This window comes from Pleuronectes platessa, chromosome 6 (genome assembly GCF_947347685.1).
Source record: "Pleuronectes platessa chromosome 6, fPlePla1.1, whole genome shotgun sequence".
In the NCBI taxonomy this organism is placed as follows: domain Eukaryota; kingdom Metazoa; phylum Chordata; class Actinopteri; order Pleuronectiformes; family Pleuronectidae; genus Pleuronectes; species Pleuronectes platessa.
In genome coordinates this window covers 1,654,314-1,669,856 of record NC_070631.1, presented here as the reverse complement: position 1 = coordinate 1,669,856, position 15,543 = coordinate 1,654,314, and the positions used below count along the sequence as shown (strand labels likewise).

Genomic DNA, 15,543 nt, shown 5'->3' with positions numbered 1-15,543 from the left:
ATGCAGCTTCCTGGTTTCCTCACCTGATGCGGTCTAATGTCCTGCGTGTACAGATCGTGTTTATTTTGACCTTTGACCCATTATCTCGTTGGGTTGTTCTATATGTTCAGAACTGTGTTAAATTAGTATCTCTTGATTGGTTCTTCATTCAGTGATCAATCATGTGATGAGTTGAGTTGGCTGCAAATATAAAATCTCTAATAAGTTATGAATGCCTGATCAAAATGTGATTAATAGAGACCATCAGGTCTTGAAACAGGACTAACACCTGGTCCTGGACCAGTTATTTTATTATCAATACGTGTGACAGGTGTTTCCTTTGATAATCGATTGATTTACCATTTATACTTATTACCTGGGCCAGTGAAGCTTCATCAGTGATGGTGAATTGATTCGCTGGTTGAGTGAGTGAGTGTGAGAGTCAGTGAATCAGACGACCACAGATTAGGGACACAAATGCTTTAGTTAAAGAAAAATAAGAAAACAGGTAAAAACTAGATTTTCTACAGTTTCCACTGAAGCAGAATATTCATCCTCAACATCAGCAACTATGACGTCACCTCACGTCACGACTAAAGTCTAAGAACACAACATGGCTTCGCTGACATGGTGGCTTCTGGCAAGACGCACAAGATTATAGGCACTAAACTCTGGAACATGCAACATGGTGGCTGGTTACTGTGGTTGTGCCGGGTCGAGTCCTGTGAAGCGAGTCATACACAATGGAGCACCACGTATGCAGAGGGGAGGAGCCTCAGGCCAAACTAAACATCACCTGTATGATGTCATCATGAAGGTGAGCGAACAAGCACTTTAAAGAACGAGGGACATTTATCTAATAAGGGTGAAGCTGCGTTGTTTTAAGTGCTGGAGATGAACAATGGTAACAGAGTCTGTAAGTTCAGTTGGGGTATTGGTTTCTCTCTTCTTCTTTCTCCACCTCTCCTCTCTCCCTCATTTCTCTCATCTTACTCCAACCGGTCAAGGCAGATCCTGTCCTGATGCTTCTCTGTCTACTGCTGGCAACACTTGCCTCACAGCTGAGGGGTCATCGTTTACCAGCTTTAAAGCCACTGGAGTTTCAAATACTCCACCAAACAATCCAGATTCACTCTCAAATCTGTATTTACAGACTCAAAGTTAGTTTTATGGTCGATGAATAGTTTTGTGAAGCTGCGTCACACCTCCTTCTGGGTTTTTCTTTAGTTTACACCAACATGGCCGACAGTCAAACCTCTGCGAGGTCGCCCTCTGCGTACGTGTTTCTCCAGTTGAAGGCCTGCAGAGTCTACGAGTGACATGTAGACGCTTGATTGTACAAACTGTTCCAGATGTTCAACACAAAGAAACGATAAATGAGGAGTCCATTTCCCACTCGTTCATTAAGAATACAAACTAAAATAAAGCTACTGTAATAGTGGATTTGGTTTGATATTAAAATGCTTCCTTTGGAAATGAAATGACCAGAACATATTCAATGAAGACCAGAAATCGGAAGAACCTCTAAACTGGAAGAACAATTCGTTTGAAATAGTTGCAAAACAACGGAGGGGTATTTACGTCTTCTTTAAATCAAACCATGACTCATCTGTATTTGAGGCTGTATCAGAGTCTGATCAGACGAATCTGGAATTCCTCAAGTCGCTCAATTATTTCAAACGATGATCACTAACACTGTTCAGAATGAGGTCTGTGTAGTCATGAATTCAATATAAATACTCGTACACCAGACTGGCTACCTGTAGGGGGCAGTGTGGATGATGATGGAAGAAATTACTGAGCCCCCCCCTTTTTGTTTATTGTGGGATTAATGGAAAACAGGGAGGAAAACAAATGTGAGATTTCAAGAAACCAGTTTAAGGTGCAAACCGTCGGCCCACATCACCTCTGAGGCTTTCAGTCAAGGACTAGTTTCAGTAAGGGACCGTCAGTCAATAGCAGGACTTTAAATAAGGGACTGTCAGTCAATAATATCAGTTTAAAGCTGTATAACAGAGACAAAACAATTAACTATCAAAATACGAAATAAAAAAAATGGTTATATTCTGGAAGCAAAGTTTCGTTCAGAGTAATGTGTTGTTAAGCGTTGGTTTTTAGTTCCAAACTACTTCCCCCTCCCCAAGGAGACTAGCGGGACACAACAGCTGCCTTTTGATTATCTATACACACACTTTTTTATCGGTTTTTCCTTTTTGTTTGTTTTTCCTAGAAAAAGACACTATCTCTCCTCCGTCTGTCCAGGTCGGTTCTCTAATCCAGAACTTTAAAGTCTCCATATGGATCTCGGATCATACCAGGCAGAAGCTGCGACAGTTCCATCAGCTCTGTGCGACGCTATCCTTCAATCTGCAAACAGTGTAAAAACATTCAACCTCCATGAATCTCTTCTTCCTCCAGGTGCTGACACAGTCCACTAGTCTGATAATCAGTCAGCCTGTCATCGGTCTGACCAATCAGCTGACTCTTTCGCTGACGGCAGTCCGTGACTCTACAGTTTCCTCCCGGCTAGGGCAAGGGACCGCGGACTGAGGGACAATGTCTCTGAGCTCCCTGCTCTCACCTGCTGCCTCCGGCTCTGCCTGGAGCCTGGCTCTACCATCCGACCCTGGGACAACAACAGCCCCAGCTGCTCCGGGAGGTCCAGCAGTTATGGAGCTGGGTGGTCTGGAGGTGCTGTTAGACCCTCTGTCCCCTCCTGCAACCTCTCTGCTTTCTGATGTCATGGCCGGCTCCACTCTTCCCTCTGCCCTTATGTCTTCCACGCGGACCTCTCGGCTCTGCAGCAGACTTCCTCGAGCAGGACGTGTGGTGCTCAGGTCTTGGGGCTGTTCACTCTGGTTCTGTTGAGCAGGAACCAGGTTGGTCCTGGTTAGGCTGGGAGATGGACGCTGGGAGGAGAGGTGCTGCACATGGGGTCTAGTGAGCTGAGGGTGGGACTGGGGATTCTGCTGTGTTTGAATCTGCTGAACACGTGGTTGTGCTTGGGACTGGGCTGGTCTAGACTGCGAGAGAAGCTGTCTGGGTTGTGGTCTGTATTGAGTCTGGAGTTGGTCATTTGAAGGGAGCCTTGTCTGCAGTTGGGGCTGCTCTTGATGCCTGGGTTGCAGGTGAGATTGAAATTGGGGGCTCCTGGTCTGGTGTTGAGACTGTGTTTGCATTGAGGTCCTGGACTGGGGTTGAGGCTGAGTTTGGGTCGGGGTTCTGGACTGGATTTGAGGCTGCATTAGGGTTGGGCTTCTGAGCTGTAATCGAGGCTGAGTTTGGATTGGGGTTCTGGACTGGGATTGAGTCTGAGGTTGGGTTGGGGTTCTGGACTGGGATTGAGTCTGAGTTTGGGTTGGTGTTCTGGACTGCGATTGAGTCTGAATTTGGGTTAGGGTTCTGGACTGGGATTGAGTCTGAAGTTGGGTTGGGGTCCTTGATTGGGGTTGAAGTAGAGACTCGAATGAGTGCCGGGACTGCCCGAGCTGGTTCTGGGGTTGAGGCGGTGGTCTGGGGAGGGTTTGCGGTTGGGGTGCTGTTGGGGACTGACTTTCTGGATGCTGAGGCCTTGTTTGAGGCGGATGAACCTGCAGAATGGATGAGGACTGAGTAGGGAGTGACTGAGTTGGAGGTGGCTGAGTCTGAAGCTGGGTTCGTTGCTGGGCTGGGGAGTGGCTAGACTGTGACTGGGCTTTTTTGGGAGGCACCTGGGGCTGGGTTTGGAGTGGGGGTTGCTGGGGCCGTGACTGGTGCAGGACATGCCTGGTAGGAGATGACTGGGGTGCAAGGTATGGAGGCTGGGCTAGAAGCTTACTGGGTGACTGAGGATCATGTTGGTGAGAGGGTTTGCCCTCGTTGTGTGTTTGAGTAGGAGGATGCCGAGGTCCAGGCAAAGCCTGAGGCACAGATTTGGACTGTGGTGTGGAAGGAGCTTGCTGGGTGGTGATCAGAGGCAAAGTCTGGGGCTGGACTTCAGGTCCTGACTGACTGGAGGGTGCTGGATGTCCAGGGGCTGCAGGAGGCGGAGGCTGATTTAATGTGGAGGCAGAGGACTGTTGGTGGCGATGATGGTGGTGATGATGATGATGGTGGTGTTTGTGAGGTCGGTCCTTCTTTTTGTGGGTTTTTGATGGACTAATGCTACTACTGCTGCTGCTACTCCTTCCTGCTCCCACTCCTCCTTTATCACCTACATCTTCACCCTCTTCATCTCTTCTGCTTCCTTCATCTCCTGCCGCTGCTCCTGTTTTCTCCTTGTGCTTCCTCCCTTTATGTGTCTTGTGTCCATGTGATTGGCTTTCATCTGAAGCAGGCGACTTCGGTAGTTGTGACTGGCTCTGCTCAGGGGGGGTGGGCTGAGTCTCTGAGGTGTGAGCCCCTTCTCCTGTACCGCCCTCCCCCTCTGTAGTATCCCTCCTTCCAGTCTCTGTTTTCGTGACCGCTGGAGTCTGAACACTCGGCCTCTCCTCCAGTGTCTCTCTTGTTTTGCGTTTTTTGATTGGCAGAGCTGTTTCCTGGACGACAAGTTTGGTGGAGGACTCCTTGGCTGCTCTCCGTTTGGCCTCAGCAACTAAGATGGCAGCTGCAGTGTAGCTCCCAGCTGTTGAGCTATCAGCTGTGGGTACAGAGGAGGTGGAGGCTGTGGCCACTGTTGCTGCTGCTGAAGCTGAGGCAGGTTTCCTACCCCGTTTCTTGGGGGCAATCTGTGGTGGGGGTGGAAGTTCCTGTTCTGATTTCCTTTTTCTTCCAGGACGGGACTTAGGAACTATAGCAGGAGACACCACCTGGAGAGGAATTACGACATCAACAAGTAGCATTAGCCTCAACTTTGTTACTGCTTTATATAAAACGTCAACAATATTATTATACTGCAAACTCAATTGTGCTGAAACAAACTACAACTTCCACACATAGTTGCAGGGCTTTGTTAATGTACACATCGACCCGGGTGCGTCTGTTCTAGGCAGCAGTTAAAGATCCTCACCAAGAAATCATCACTAAAACTTTAAACCCTTGGTAAAGTCTGTAGAACCTGTAAATTGACTGTTGCTTGTGTACTTGAAGAATACATATTACTTTTTACGTTTTCAAGTACACGAAGTAGACTTTAAATAGAAATATTGACTCAATTGGAGTTTCTTGAAATGTTCTTTCCGTCATCCAATGGCCTCCTCAATCCGGTCATATCAAACTTGGGAATGTCTCCTTCCGGAGTTGGAATCCTTCTGTGGTCGAGACCCCAGTGTCTGAACACCCAGGTTTTTATATCTGACAACAGAAGTCCTGGAATAAGACTTCTATGAATTCTGAATCCACACATTACATGCGGTAAATCCTTCTAAAGATTGAGGACAATGCACAAAGGCGCCTCAGCCAGATGTTTGTTAAAACAAGTTTGGATTTACTGGGTGTGTCTGACAGACCCCCTGACCTAACTGACCAAGTGATGTCATTCTGACTACATGACTTGCTGTTTTGTGATCAGAAGTCTTTACAGTGGTTGACATTTCATAACACAAGACTGGCAGGGGTTCGAACACTCCACCATCTGTCTGTTGTTGCAGATTTGTCTGGATATTTAGCCAGTTAGAAATCTAGATGGAGGTGATGTGTGCTTGGGAAAAGTCCCTTCTGGGCTGGTCAGCTTCCAGCTCTGATGCTTAGACTGATGACAGACCAGTCGTACCTTTGAGGCAGTGGAGGTGGTGCCAGTAGAGGACTCTGCCTTACTGAAGGGCATCTTGACCAGCAGTTTGCCCGGAGTTTTTTCAACCACACGCTTCATGGCCACACCCTCTGTAGCCTGCCTCATTTTGCCACTGCCTAAACAAAGACAACAGAGGTTGAAATGCGAAACCTAGAGAAAAAAGAAACACCAACAATCTTTGTTCAAGGTAAAGTTAAAGACTCTTGGTGTTAGTGGCGGAGTACCTTTGGGTCGCCCACGACCTCGTCCCGACGGTTTCACCACCTTGGGTTTTTTGGGGGGGCGTTTCTCGCGACGGGAAGGGCTTCCACGACCGGTGACCGTGAAATCAAAATCGTTGGGGTCAGTGGTAGTATCCCCGACCTTCTGGAAGTAGGCGATAAGTTCCACTTTGGAGCGAAAAGCTTTTCCCTCTGAGCTAAACAATTAGACATAAACAAACAAACGTCATCACAAAAACTCTGCTATTACACCATTTCCTCATGGAGGCGCAATACAGCATCAAGTGCTTTACTTGATCAGGTAGACATCAAACTTCCCCGCGGAGCGTCCAGACTTCCTCTGTTTGAGTTTGCGCGTCCAGCCATCGGGCAGTGACGGGTCGTCGTACAGTGGCCCACGGTCCCGGATGATAGAGCGCCGCTGCCTCGGAGAGCCGGCAGATTCACTGCCAGCCGCAGATTCGGACCCTGGTGCTGACCCCGGCTCTGAGGGACCTGCCACCGGCTCCAACGCCTGGAAGGGAGGAAGCGACATGAAACCATTTTATCAGACCTTTATTTAGAATATAGTTGAGAGCACTGCACCAAGTACAAATAAATAGCTTTGTAATTAAAGAGAGCATTAGAAGTCTGCAACAAATGAACAGCACGTCTTACAACCTTTCCCTTCACAACGAGCCATCAAGACTTCCATAATTTTGTGACGTCACAATGAACCAGTCATTGCCCTCAGCATAACCCCCCCCATCAACACTTACAGGATATGGTTTATCCAAATATATACCTGAAACCTGCATTATCTTTTCATGCGAGACATAAATCACATGACTCTACCTCGGCCTGTGACTCCGCCCCCGTCTGTGGCTGCAGCCCAGCTGTTGAGGGCGGGCCTAACGATGTGGTCTCAGCCCCTCTGTCGGCATGGCGCCCCTCCCTGCGGGCCTTCTTGGTCTTGGTGTGGGACCTGTCCCTCTCTCTGGGGGGGGGCTGGGGGTAGACGGGTCCCTCCTCCCCCTCTTGACCCTCCTCCCTGTGAGAAATGATGACATCCTATCTGTTAACATTACATCACTCATGACATCACACTTTTTTCATGTGGGCGGAGGGTTTAACAATAACCAAACACATCTGACAATCTCACAGCCACGCCCACCTCACGCAGTGATTGGCCAGCTGTGTGGAGGTGATCAGTCAGGAGGAGATATCACCTGTCCATGTTCCTGCATGCTACCATGGAGATAATGAGCCTTTAAATAACACTGACTTCAGACCAGCTGCTACAACACTGAGTCGCACCACATGGACACTGAGAGGGTCACAAAGGGTTTGATATTTAGGTGGACGCTGGATGAAGACGTAATGCTTGGACTGTAATTATTGATAATGATGATGAGTGTGTTGATGGTTAATCAGTTGATTATGAGGGATCATAAAGTAAAGTAGTTTCATGTCAATTCACTGATCAATACATGGACTGACTGTTTGAACTCTGTCAGTTTACTTTATTCTGATCAAATGTGATTTGTCAGTGAAATTCCTTAAAATAAAAACTAATTAAAAATTGTTAAGTTAATTAAATATAAAGGCAAATAAGTGTTCTCCACATCAGTAATGGAGTAGATGAACTTAACTTAATTACTTATATTTATGCACACACAAAGTATATATACACACACATACAAGTAATATATATATATATATATATATATATATATATAAAGTGTTACACACACACATACATATAAATATGTATATCTACATTGGGTGAAAGCAGTGAGTGAAGGAACAGGAACAGGAAGTGAAAAGCAGGAAACTTAGCCACACGCAGAGAGCTGCCTGGCTCAGCGGCTCTGAGGCAGCTGGATGCTGATCTCATAGGGGCCTATTAGTGTCTCAGCCCGCGGGCAGGGGGCGTGTGTATCCGTGTGTGTGTATGGAGGGTCAACCCAGGTTAACCTGGGTCAACCCGGGTTACAGAGCAGCATGCCTGTTTGCTCCTTCACATGAACACACTGTTTGCTAACCAGCTAGCAGCCGTTAGCTCACCGCCTGTCTGACGACGGCGGGCGGACACACCGCCGGTGCCCGGGACTGTGATGTTTGTGTCGGATACGCCACCGCCGACCCCCGGCCTGACTTCCCAGGGAGTGGTGTGGAAGTCAGAGCGGCCCGGCGGCGCACGGGAGGCGGGCTAAACTACGGCCAAGCTCCGCTGTGGTGACAGCAGCTAAAGTAGAGACTTAGCTGTAAGTTTGTGACGTATTCCCGCTAACCCCGCTCCGCCGCGACAGGCCGCGGGGAAAACCAGCGCACTTTAAGTTGAACAAAACACACGACGGAAGCGGCTGCGCGGCGCGAGGCGGCGGCGCGTGAAGGAGGAGAAAATGTAAAAAGCCACTTACAGTCGGTCCTCTCCGCTCCGCACGGCGGCCATTTTTATTTAAATAAATAATTTTATATAAAAAAAAGCCTCCAAACATCTCTGCTCCCTCCTGCTGCACCCCGCCCCCCTGCGCTCAGCAAACACCGCGAGACCTGCGCCGACATCACGACGTCACGCACATAGATCCCGCGAGATGTAATTGGAAAGTTCGAGATCGGAAATAAAGCGATGCTGTGGGAGTTTCAGGTCGTAAAGCTAGAACTCTGCACGTCATCGGTTTCCGGAATGAACCTTCACACGCTTCTCCGGTTCCCTTTCCACGGATCACATGCTTTTAATTTAGAGGAGCAGTCACCGGAAGCGTCTTTTATTGCAGCGAGTTTGGCGGCGGACGGAAGTAGCAGGACCGAGCTGAACCCGTGCGGTGGTGGTTCCAGGTGACTGTCGGTGACTGAACGGACAGATGTTACAGATGTTACGGTCTTACCGGGTTTGTTCCGGACCGATCCGTGTCCCGGAGTGACCCCACCTCCCCACGCACACAGCGGGCCGCTGTTAGCCTGTTAGCTTCAGAGTTGTGTAAAGTGATAAGATGTCGGGGGGACACCCGAAGGGACAGTTTATCTATAAACTACCACCCAACGTCCTCTGGGACTTCTGCCGGGTCATGGACGCGCTGTCAGACCTGGACTGGACCCGCTTCGGTGAGTCCCGGTACCGAGACTGTCTGCTAACGGCTAACATGGAGGGTGTGCCTATCTTTCTGTTCACCTGTCTGTTTATCTGTCTGTCTAGTCACCTGTCTGTCTGTCTGTTTACCTGTCTGTCTATTTATCTATCTGTCTGTCTGTCTTTCTGTTTACCTGTCTGTCTGGTCGTCTGTCTGTTTATCTATCTGTCTGTCTATCTATCTTTCTGTCTGTCTGTTTACCTGTCTGTCTATTTATCTATCTGTCTGTCTGTCTTTCTGTTTACCTGTCTGTCTGGTCACCTGTCTGTCTATCTATCTTTCTGTCTGTCTGTCTGGTCACCTTTCTTTCTGTTCACCTGTCTGTTTATCTATCTGTCTGTCTAGTCACCTGGCTGTCTGTCTGTCTGTTTACCTGTCTGTCTATTTATCTATCTGTCTGTCTGTCTTTCTGTTTACCTGTCTGTCTGGTCACCTGTCTGTCTCTCTATCTTTCTGTCTGTCTGTCTGGTCACCTTTCTGTCTGTTTACCTGTCTGTCTGTCTGGTCACCTTTCTGTCTGTTTACCTGTCTGTCTGTTTATCTTTATGTCTTTGTGTCCGGTCACCTGTTTGTCTGTCCGTTAACCTGTCTTTTTGTTTATCTATCTGTCTGTTTGTTTATCTATCTGTCTGTCTGTCTGTAAATCTATATGTCTGTGTGTCTGGTCACCTGTCTGTCTGTCCGTTAACCTGTCTGTTTGTTTATCTATCTGTCTGTCTGGTCACCTGCCTGTCCGTTAATCTGTCTGTCTGGTTACCTGTATGTCTCTTCATCTGTCTGTCTGTTTAACTATCAGTCTTTCGGTTTTACCAGTTTGTCTGCTGACATGTCTGTCTGTTTGGTCACCTGTCTGTCCGTTAACCTGTCTGACTGTCCGTTAACCTGTCTCTCTCTCTCCCTCGTAGCCTCGGAGGTCCTGTGCGATCAGACTGAAGTGCGATTGGCTGAGAGGAGTGAGAGGAGGACCGACTGGGTGATGAACCAATGGGGCAACAGGAACGGTCGAGTGGAGGAGCTGATTGACCTATTAGAGCGTCTGCAGCTGTTCCGACCCAAAGATGTCATCCTGAGCTGTGAGTTCACCCCTGATTAGCCCTGATAACCTCTGACCTCTGAGGACTCATTAGTGCTCTCCCCTTCTCTCTCTCTGCAGGGACATCCACTTTGAAGCCTCTGTCCTCCATCCCACCCCCTCCTCCCCATCCTCAAGTCTCTCCCTCTCAGTTTGACCCCCCTCCCAAACCATCTGAGGCCCCACCCACTCTCAGCACCCGCAGACTGACAGGTTTGTTGGTTTGTTTGTGTTTGCTTGTTGTTGGGTTCTCAGATGTTTCCCATGAGGCAGTGGGTGAGGCAGTGACGTCGCCTGGTGTGAACCTCACCTCTCACCCCCATGAGGCCTCCTTATCAGATTGACTTACAGTGATCCCCTGTTTCCAGAGACAAATTTCATCTGTTGATCACTATAACCAAATTGCGTAACTTCTGTATGATTGTCCCGGAACTGGAGGGAAAGGTAGCAGCAGTTTTTAAGATGAGGACTATTTCTGACGTTTGTAACATGCAAAAGAGGCTAAAATGAAAATAATTAAATAAATATCCCTGTGCAACAGTGGTGACACACAGGGAGAAACCACAGAAGAAGATGTCAAGAGAGTTTGTGGTGATAAGAGCTGACGCTAGTGTCGATGTGTTGTAAATAAAATCCCCTCAGTGGAATTATTACATCACTTCCTGTCTCTGCCTGCATCACCCAGCTTCACTGGGTGGGGGGGTGGCGCTCGGTTTGACTTGATGCAGTGTGCAGCAGTAATGATGGAGCAGTGATCCGGCTACTTGAACACGATATTAAAATTATTTCAAAAGCATTTGTTTGGGAAAGATTCTCTCCCAAGCTTTTTGATCCATATAAACCTTCATCACTTTATCCACTATCCCTATGCCCGGTTTCCACTGGGATTTAATGACATAACAGTGACAATAACAGGTGAGACCTCGGCCCCCTGGTGGCTGCTGTGATGGTGACGTCTCCACTTTCCTTTCTTTCCTCAGAAGTTAAAGGAGGAGGAAGGCCACTCCCACGACCGGCCCCGCCCCCTTTGGATCTGGATTCTCACTGCCGCTCATCACAACCAGAGGTCGCACACACACACAAACAGATATGCAAACACACAGCATCGTGTCAGTGTTAATGACAATGGTAATAATAATAATCATTTGACCCCCTCAGGCTCCCCCGGTGGTAGCGTGTGGAGTAGGAAGCGGGGTGATGTGCTGGTCGTATGAAGAGGTGCATGCTGGGACAAAGGGGTTCTCCCCGTCCCTACAGGTTGGGGAGGGGGGGTTTGGAGTTGTTTACAGAGCGACCCTGGGAAACACAAAGTGCGCCATCAAGAAACTCAAACAGGTAAGCACAGAACACACACCACACAATGTCACAGGTCCAGTCAGAGAGTGTTTGGGATGTTGATGCCATTGTTGTGGTTGTGTTGCTGTAGGACTGTGTGTTGGACTTGACTTTCCTGAAACAAACATTCCAGACTGAAGTGGAGAAACTTTCAAAGTAAGTGTCTCACATTATACGATAAAAGCCTTTTGATTGGTAACACTTGTAAAGAAATGTCTAAATAAAAGCGTGTGTTGCTGGTGTTGTGTTCAGGTTCAGACATCCGAACATCGTGGATCTGCTCGGTGTCTGTGAAGGAGGAGGATCATTGTGTCTCATCTACAGCTACATGGACAACAGATCACTGGAGGAGCAGCTACACAACGTAACACGCACACACACAAACGGATACATACAAACACGCGTAGACACACTCGCATATACAAACTCACACACACAGACACACACATAGAGAGAGAGAGAGAGACAGACAGACACACAACCACACACACAGTGTATGTGTCATCAGATGTTATAAAAGACTCAATCCTTATATGTTGCCTTTGTGTGTGTGTGTGTGTGTGTGTGTAGCAGTGTGTTGTCCTCACCTGGTGTCAGAGACTCAGTATTGTTGAAGACGTGTCGTCAGCGTTGGCGTTTCTTCACTCCCCCCCCGACAAACACGCACCGCTCATCCACGGAGACGTCAAGAGGTCAGTATGACATCATCAGCACATCACCAGACATCCCACAGTGTTTCCACCTGTGACACGCGTTTCTCTGTGTCCTCAGCTCGAACATCCTGTTAGACCGCCACCTTGTGGCGAAGCTGGCCGACTTCGGTCTGGCTCGGTTTGGGTCTCGCAGGTCAACAGGACCCTCTCCCACTCGGACGGAGACAGTGGGTAAGACGGAGACGGTCAGAGGAACTCTGGCGTATCTGCCTGACGAGTATGTGAGGAATGGAGAGCTGGGGACCGCTGTGGATGTCTACAGCTTTGGAGTGGTGAGACACCCCAGGGGCTGATGGGAATTATGGTTTACCAAAGGCTGTGATCTCTGGTCAGCTGATGGACGGATCTGTAATCGAAACCACGATCATTTAATCCAGAGAAAATATTCCCTCTGTCCAGCTCGTCTGTCCGCGTCCACTTGCTCCTTATGTGACTTCACTTTACGCCCAATCAAAACCCTTTCTGACCAAATCAAAGATCGGAAAGTTACAAAGACAGAATCGCCTGGAGGAAAACATGTCTCATTATGTCTCATGCTCTGTTCAGTAGTTTACTGCAGCTCCTTGTGGCTGAGAAGAGTTTATAAAAATATATATTTTTGTGTTTTCACAGAACAGATGATATTGACTCAAAGTGTGTGTGTTCCAGGTGTTGTTGGAGGTGTTGACTGGACGTCGTGCTCTGGAGAGAGACGGGAAGTCAGGAGAGAGATACCTGGTGAGAGCAGTCTGTGGGTCACCTGTTCATACTGGTCCACACATCAACCAGAACAGCAATAAAGTGTTCTTTAAATGTCCCTGTGTAGAAAGACCTGGTGGAGGAGGTTGAGGACAGTCCGACTGGCTCGTGTGCAGCACTGTGGAAGAATCAGCTAGACCAGCGGCTCATGACAGGTCGGTGGTTGATACTGAACACAAAGTTTATCACCAGCTGTGTTCAGATAGTTTGTCTGTCATGTTTTCCTGTTGTCAAGACTCTTTTACAACAGGAAAATGTGGAAAGATCAGTGTTGTTGTTTACAGCTCATTCACACCGGTGTCGGCCCTCATCACCAAAACATCTGGAATCTCCTCGTGTTTCCAAGTTGACGTCTTTGTCTTCTACGTGTCCGGCTCCTCTTCTTCATCCTGAGATGTTTGTGTTCTTCCAGTTCACGTCCGTCACGTGTTAGAAACCTCATCAACACGTCCACTCGCTCACTGGGAAGCTTCCACACATTGTCCTGCTGGTTCCTCACATGGACTCAGACATTTTCCAGATGTTTTACTCAAGGGGTTCATAAAAAGTTCCAGAAAATGTTCAGAGCAACTGACTCTGTGTTAAATCACAATGTTAGTAATTAAAATGTCATACTGAAATCATGAAGAAAAAAAACTTCAGATAAACTTCTAAACATGTTCATCAGGTCTGAACCTAAACGTGATCCTTTCACATGTTCATCCTCATAAGGACTGATCCTGCCCCCTGTAGGACACGGCTCACACTACAACAGGAAAGTGGCAGACAGGAGAATACAGATACCACTGGTGGAATACAGTCACTCGTCCAGTGGGAAGATCATCAGTGTTCCAGTGTCTGGACATAAACTCTACTGTTTTCTTCACCAGCTGCTGTGTCTCTGTGTCTACAGGGGGCGCTGCAGAGCCTGCCGAGTGGATGACTGTGTTGGCTCTTGCCTGTACATGTTTGGACAAGAAGAGGAAGAAGAGGCCGGGAATGAGCGAGGTCAGAGACACCATCGGCCACGAGGAATCATGTCACATGATACAAACTGCACGGACCACAGAATTCATTCAGTCTATGTAGAATACAAATGAACTACTTATTACAACTTATTTTGTTAAGAAAAAGAGGCTTATAAAAACTAAACAATCAACAGCCACTTCACCTCATCATGACAACTTTAAGCAGAGGGTTTGTCTGTCACTTTAAATTTACATCGTCCTCTGAATTAATAGATTCATTAATCGATCAATGACGTTCAGATAAAGTGCTGTGAACTTCCTCAGGGCTCCAAACCTGATCCTCTTCCCAATTTTTTATTTTACTCTCAGGTCTTTCAAAAACTCAATGATGTCCACAACCTGGTGACGGGGACCCGCTCTTCCTCCTCTTTCCTGCATCACCCTCTTCCCCCTCACGTCCATAACTTCTCCCAGTCCCTCCCCTGTCCCCCCTTATCCATCGACTCTAGAATAGGAACTCTGACCGACCAGATGGCCAAACTGGGACCACTGAAAGACACTAACCGGACACCTCAGTCCTCCTCCTCCTCGGCCATAGGCCCCTGTGAGACTGACGAGAGTCAAGGTTTCTCTCAGTTCAGATCAGACGGGACCAGCTCCACCTCTCTGTCCACCAGAGACCAGCATCCCTGTGGCCCCTCAGAGTTCACGTCTGTCCCCATTGAGGACCAGTACAACTTCCCTTCTCAGCAGAACTGCTCCATTGACAAACCAGGGTACACTAGAGGGCAGAACTTATCAACACTTTACGGGGTCCCAGAATGCCTCTCTCCTGCAGGGTCGCTGAAGTCACAGTCGCCTTCCCTAGGACCCTCAGGTACATTTAAATATATGTATATTTATACATAAACGTATTGGTTCAGTAAATATTTATTAATGTCGGTATCTATGAGCTCTAATCTTCATCTCTAAAATAAATGTGCATGTTTGTGTTCAGGTCAGAAGAAGCAGAGGACTCAGGGGTCGGAGCTTCTGTCGCCTGATGACCTCTGTACGTACTTTCATCTTCTTCTATTGTCACGTTACTTTGTTTTTATCCCGAGTGTCTCATGCTTGTGTTCTGTTCAGACGGAGAGGGCGGGGCTGCCGGGTCCAGGGATCCTGAGGAGAGCGATGAGCTCGATTACCTTCCTGCCAAACAAGACTGATGGATGACAGAGTCTCTTTCCTCAGGACCAAAGAGTCTGTGAACTCAGATGAGGACCTGCAGGGTCACAGATTTCCATTAACTGTTGATGTTCCACATGTGCCTCTCAGCACAGTGGTGCTGTGTCCACACATCTTCCAAATGTTGGACGGATCCGTTGGGGGGGTTCTTGAGGGGCCCCCGGGGCCAGAAACTCAGTTTGAAGTGAGTGTCATTAAAGTTAATTAAACCACAACAAAGACACAAAGAAGCTGCAGTTACACAGAAGTATACAGCAGGGTCTGATGGGCCCCAGGACTGTCCCCGCTGATCAGACCTGCAGATGTTAATCAATCACTTCTATTTATTCCGCTCATACAAATTTAATCATATATGAAAATGACAGATTATAATATTTTTATAAATATTTTACATGTGACACAAATAAAGTTGCCATGGTGCCTTCCACATACATGTCTTTGTCATGTTTACTTCATTAAACATGTCGACAGGTCAGGTCGTCACTATC

At 47.8% G+C, this 15,543-nt stretch overlaps 2 protein-coding genes across 4 annotated transcripts; one reads left to right on the top strand and one right to left on the bottom strand.

Moving 5' to 3' along the window:
- Positions 1-444: 444 nt before the first annotated feature.
- Positions 445-6,460, bottom strand: mecp2 (methyl CpG binding protein 2). Its single transcript, XM_053425590.1, has 4 exons — positions 6,204-6,460; positions 5,914-6,107; positions 5,669-5,805; positions 445-4,766 (listed from the first exon to the last, which is right to left on the bottom strand). Exons 1-4 carry the CDS (start codon positions 6,443-6,445, stop codon positions 2,454-2,456), a joined length of 2,886 nt encoding a protein of 961 aa, XP_053281565.1. The 5' UTR covers positions 6,446-6,460; the 3' UTR covers positions 445-2,453.
- Positions 6,461-8,505: 2,045 nt separating this feature from the next.
- On the top strand, positions 8,506-15,484 carry irak1 (interleukin-1 receptor-associated kinase 1). Of its 3 annotated transcripts, none has more exons than XM_053425593.1 (15): positions 8,506-8,997; positions 9,929-10,096; positions 10,177-10,308; positions 11,076-11,161; positions 11,254-11,430; positions 11,522-11,586; positions 11,683-11,794; positions 12,004-12,122; positions 12,202-12,415; positions 12,792-12,860; positions 12,949-13,036; positions 13,774-13,868; positions 14,198-14,705; positions 14,826-14,879; positions 14,957-15,484. In XM_053425593.1, the coding sequence occupies exons 1-15, from the start codon at positions 8,886-8,888 to the stop codon at positions 15,034-15,036; spliced, it is 2,079 nt and encodes a 692-aa protein (XP_053281568.1). In that variant the 5' UTR covers positions 8,506-8,885; the 3' UTR covers positions 15,037-15,484. The 3 variants fall into 3 exon arrangements, with proteins under 3 accessions (XP_053281568.1, XP_053281567.1, XP_053281566.1); XM_053425592.1 differs by having other exon boundaries at positions 8,510-8,997; positions 11,079-11,161; positions 12,001-12,122; XM_053425591.1 differs by having other exon boundaries at positions 8,510-8,997; positions 12,001-12,122.
- Positions 15,485-15,543: the final 59 nt, after the last annotated feature.